This window comes from Chrysochloris asiatica, unplaced genomic scaffold (genome assembly GCF_000296735.1).
Source record: "Chrysochloris asiatica unplaced genomic scaffold, ChrAsi1.0 scaffold00179, whole genome shotgun sequence".
Classification (NCBI taxonomy): Eukaryota; Metazoa; Chordata; class Mammalia; order Afrosoricida; family Chrysochloridae; genus Chrysochloris; species Chrysochloris asiatica.
The window spans coordinates 1,463,338-1,468,078 of NW_006408697.1; the positions used below are offsets into that span (position 1 = coordinate 1,463,338).

At 35.1% G+C, this 4,741-nt stretch overlaps 1 protein-coding gene across 1 annotated transcript in view; it reads right to left on the reverse strand.

Moving 5' to 3' along the window:
- Positions 1-4,741, reverse strand: part of RYR2 (ryanodine receptor 2 (cardiac)) — a 786,033-nt gene that overhangs the window by 672,518 nt on the left and 108,774 nt on the right. The window contains exon 5 of the mRNA XM_006872010.1: positions 3,199-3,213. Within this exon, the coding sequence (XP_006872072.1) occupies positions 3,199-3,213 (15 nt within the window). The remainder of the gene's footprint in view (positions 1-3,198; positions 3,214-4,741) is intronic.

Below are 4,741 nucleotides of genomic sequence, written 5' to 3' on the forward strand. Positions count from 1 at the left end.
ACATCCCATTTTGACGTTTTCCTTCTTTCTTGTTTTCTTAATGACTTTTTGCTTTCTTCCTATATGATGTTCTTGATGTCATCCCACAACTCTTTTGGTCTTCAGTCTTTAGTGTTTAATGTATTAAATCTGTTCTTCAGATGATCTCTAAATTCAGGTGGGATATATTCAAGCTCATAGTTTGGCTCTCATGGGTTTATTTTCATTTTCTTCCGCTTCAGTCTGAATTTGCATATGAGTAACTGATAGTCTGTTCCCCAGTCTGCCCCTGGCCTTGTTTTCACTGATGATATATATGGAGCTTCTCCACCATCTCTTTCCACAGATGTAGTCAATTTGATTTCTGTGTATTCCATCTGGCGAGGTCCATGTGTATAATCATTCTTTTTGTTTTGTTTTTTTACAAAATGTTCTCATTTTATTTTTCTGAAAACTTGATAAAACGTTTATTTCACCAAGGATAAATCCTTTCCTAATGTTCAAATTGAAAATATGCTTTTGTGTCTGTCACAAAGGAAAAAACATTCAAAATTGCTACTGTAGAAGTTTCTTCTAGTTTTTCAAACGCTCTTAAGAAGGTGAAATGAACAAATCATTGGGTTTGCAGAGTTCTATCACACAATCTCCAGCATTATTTCTATCACCAAGGCCATTTTTTCCAACTACTGATCCTTCCTCTTTGTTCACAACTTTGCATTCCAATCACCAGTAATAATCAATATATCTTGATTGCATGTTTGATCGATTTCAGATTGAAGAAGTCGGTAGAATTTTTCTATTTCATCCTCACTGGCTTTAGTGGTTGGTGGTAAATTTGAGTAATAGTGGTATTAACTGGGCTTCCCTGTAAATGCATAGATATAATCCTATCACAAACAGCGTTGTACCTCATGACTGATTTGGATATGTTCTTTTTGACAATTAATGCAACACCATTCCTCTTCAATTTGTCATTCCCAGCATAGTAAACAATGTGTTTCTCAGATTCAAAATGGTCAATACCAGTTCATTCCAGCTCACTAATGCCTTAAGATATCAAAGTTAATGTGTTCCATTTCAACAATTTCCAATTTTCCAAGATTCATACTTCATACAATCCATGTTCCGATTATTAATGGATGCTTACAGCTGTTTCTCTTTTGAGTTGTGCCCTATCAGAAAATGAGGGTTTTGCAGGGTTTTCTCCCAGGGGGTTTACTCTGTTCATGTCATCACGATCAACTCTACTCTGAGGAGGCAGCTCTTCCCCAGTTGCATTTTGAGTGCCTTCCAAACTGAGGGGCTCATTTTCCGGCACTATATCTGACAGTGTTTCTCTGCTAATCATAAGGTTTTCAGTGACTAAATATTCAGAAGTAGTTTGTATCTCCTTCTTCATAGTCTGTCTTCGTCTGAAAGCTCATCTGAAACCTGTCCACCATAGGTGACCCTACTGGTATTCAAAATACCGGTGGCATAGCTTCCAGAATCACAGCAACTCTAAAGCCACCATAGTACGACAAACTGACAGATGAGTAGTGGCATGAAACATTAAGTGAATAAAAACAGTCCCAAGCACATACTATTTACAAATTATTTTAGTGACAACTTAGTATTCTTAGGTATTCCTGTCCCTTTAGCTTTCTAGGATGTTGCCAAAAATTGCCCCAGAGGGGAACGCAGATCAACATTTATGTAGAATCATATGTACAGGGTCGCTATGGGTTGGAACCGACTCGACGGCACTTAACAACAACAATATGGTGTCAAAGAGCATAATTTAATTGCCTGCTCCTCTCTCTGGAGGAAGAGACAAGCTGGGTCTTCCTAGTTACATGTAAGGTATTATCATAGCTTAAAATCCAACAGGGATGGAAAATCCATATATGTAAAACTACAATAGTAATGACTAGTAAACCAAGGAGGCATATTTACTTGAAAGTTACTGACTCTGGTTTTTTAAATAGACATTTACAATATATTTGGTAACTACAGTGCCTCTTGTATTACGACTAAGTAAAGCAACTTAATTTGCTATGTAAAATCAAAATACTTTAAGATTTATTTTTCTCATCTTTTCAGTACATGCTCAATTTTGTAGTCAATAATGTCCTGTCTTCTCAATGTAATAATTTTTTATACTGACAAATGATAGCTTGAGTTATTTGGCATTTTGGAAATTACTTGTTCTTTGTTGATAGATGGATTCAAAAGGTGCTCTGCTCTGTCATCCCTAACAGACTGTCAAATTGTTACGGTCTGTTTTTGGTACACCATAATTCACCTGGCTCAGTTTTGCATAATAAGAACAATAGAGTTTGTTACAATAACTCAATAGATTGATCTGAGTACCCAGCTTCCTTTCTTCCTTCAACCCAACCTTTTAAATCTACATCTGAAATTTTGATGAAAACGGTTCATATCTTTTTTGAAATAATGCTCTTTGTTGTGTTGTTGTTATGTGCCATCGAGTCGGTTCCGACCCATAGCGACCCTGTATAGGGTTTCCAAGGGTGTAAATCTTTAGCCATTCTCTTTAGCCATTCTAAATGATACTATACCCTTATGATATGAATAAAAATACATATCTCTGTTGTTCATCTTATTTTAGAATAAAAATTAAATATCATGTTATACGAAAAATGTAGGTTTTCCAAAATGAAAAAAAAAAAAAAAAAAAAAAGTTCAACAGTATAATCTAAAATAATTACACTCTGTTCTTCCTCTCTTTCTTTGCATATTTTCTTCTTTGACAAGAAAATATTGTAATCTTTTGTGTCCTTTAAAACCATTTCCACTGAGAAATGTAAAGGGATTAAACTGATCTCTTCTGAAGAAGGAAATAAGATATTAACTTCCTGGTCCTCTTCTAATTACCTAGGGAATAAATTTCTTATGTGTTCATTCATACAAGTATACTCAAAGACAAAACAGCCAATATATGCCTCAGAGTGAAAACCCTAAACAGAGAGCTACAGAAATATCTATTTTATGGGACAAATTTCTAATGTTTAAACAAAAGTTCACATACTAAAATATGACCCAAAGACATCAAATGTCTGTTGTTACATCTAAATATATGATTTACTTTTTTGAATTTTAATTATCCAAAGCTTGATTTGGTTAGGGTACTAAGAAAACTACCCTAACTTCAACTATAACATAATTTTAACCAACCGAAAATTACACAGCATATAAGTAGATGGTCCAATGTCTTACCTTCATCATGAATTTCTGTAGGGGCAAAAAGAAAAGAGAGAACACGTTAAATAGACATAACTCCAAAGGCCTATTTTAAAATATACCCATAGGGTTAAATGGAACTATGTGAATAATAAACATTTTTTTAAAACCACATTCACTGTGTTTTCACAACAAAGCTGAGTATCAAATACATGCTAGAGTAGCAACAAGCAAAACTCTTCTAAGATGTTTTACAGCAGGCCTTCCTTTTTCTGTGAAAACATGCTACACAAATGTGTGATTCAGTGTACAACATATTTAAGCATTGAAAAAAATAAAGGTACAATCTTTAAAACATACTCTATAAGTGCTTTAAAAACCTTCATTTTATCTTTTGCATAAGAAATGTAGTGATATAAGCAATAACAATGGATTATAAACTAATATGCTGTGTTGAACTACTAATATTTCATGCAAAATAACAGAAAGAATTCCTCAGATACCATATATTGTGAGAAGCAAATTTCAATGAAAATTCATAAAAATTATTCTAAAAAAAAATTATGATTTCCAAGGTAGCATAATATTCCCTTGTGTGTATTTTCGACAAAGTGCCTAGGTATAGTGCATGGGGAGGAGATAGTCTCTTTAACAGATGGTGCTGGCAGACCTGAAAGGTAATATGCAAAAGATTGAAACAAACCTTTACCTCATGTCCCATACAAAAAGCAAGTCAGCTTGGATTAAAGACCTAAATATGAATCCCAAAATTATGAAGGCCATCAATGAATAAATAGGGACAAAAGTGAGGACTCTAATTCAGGGCATACACAGACTACCAAACATTTTGAAAACTACACAAACAAAAGTAGACAAAATAGATGATCGGGACATACTGAAAATTAAAAACTTGTGTGTATCAAAAGACTTCACTAAAAGAGTAAAAAGGGAACCCAGAGAATGGGAAAAACTCTTTTGCAATGACACATCAGACAAGGGACTCATTTGTAAAATATATAGGACACTACAACACCTCTACAAGAAAAAGACAATTAAAAAATGGGCACAGGACATGAACAGATACTTCATCAAGGAGGAGATCTGGGCAGCCAAAAAACATATGAAGAATTGTTCACGATCACTAGCCATTGCTGTTGCTGCTGGTAAGTGTCCTCGAGTCGGTTCCAACCCATAGCAACGCCTGTATACGGTTTTCCAAGGAGCAAGTGGTTGAGCTTGAACTGTGGCTCAAATCATTTTTCAGTCGAGCACATTAACTCACAGCGCCACACCAGGACTCCCACTAGCCATTAGAGAGATGCAAATCAAAACAACAATGAGGTATCTATCATCTCACACCAGCAATAACAGCAAAGATCCAAAGAGTAAAGGACAATAAATGCTGGTGAGGATGTATAGAGACTGAGACCCTCCTTCATTGTTGGTGGGACTACAAAATGGTCCAACCACTCTGGAAAGCAATAGGGCGCTTCCTCAGAAGGTTGGACACAGAAATAGCTTATGATCCAGCAATTCCTCCACTTAGTATTTACCCAAAGAGATATGAGCCATAACAAGA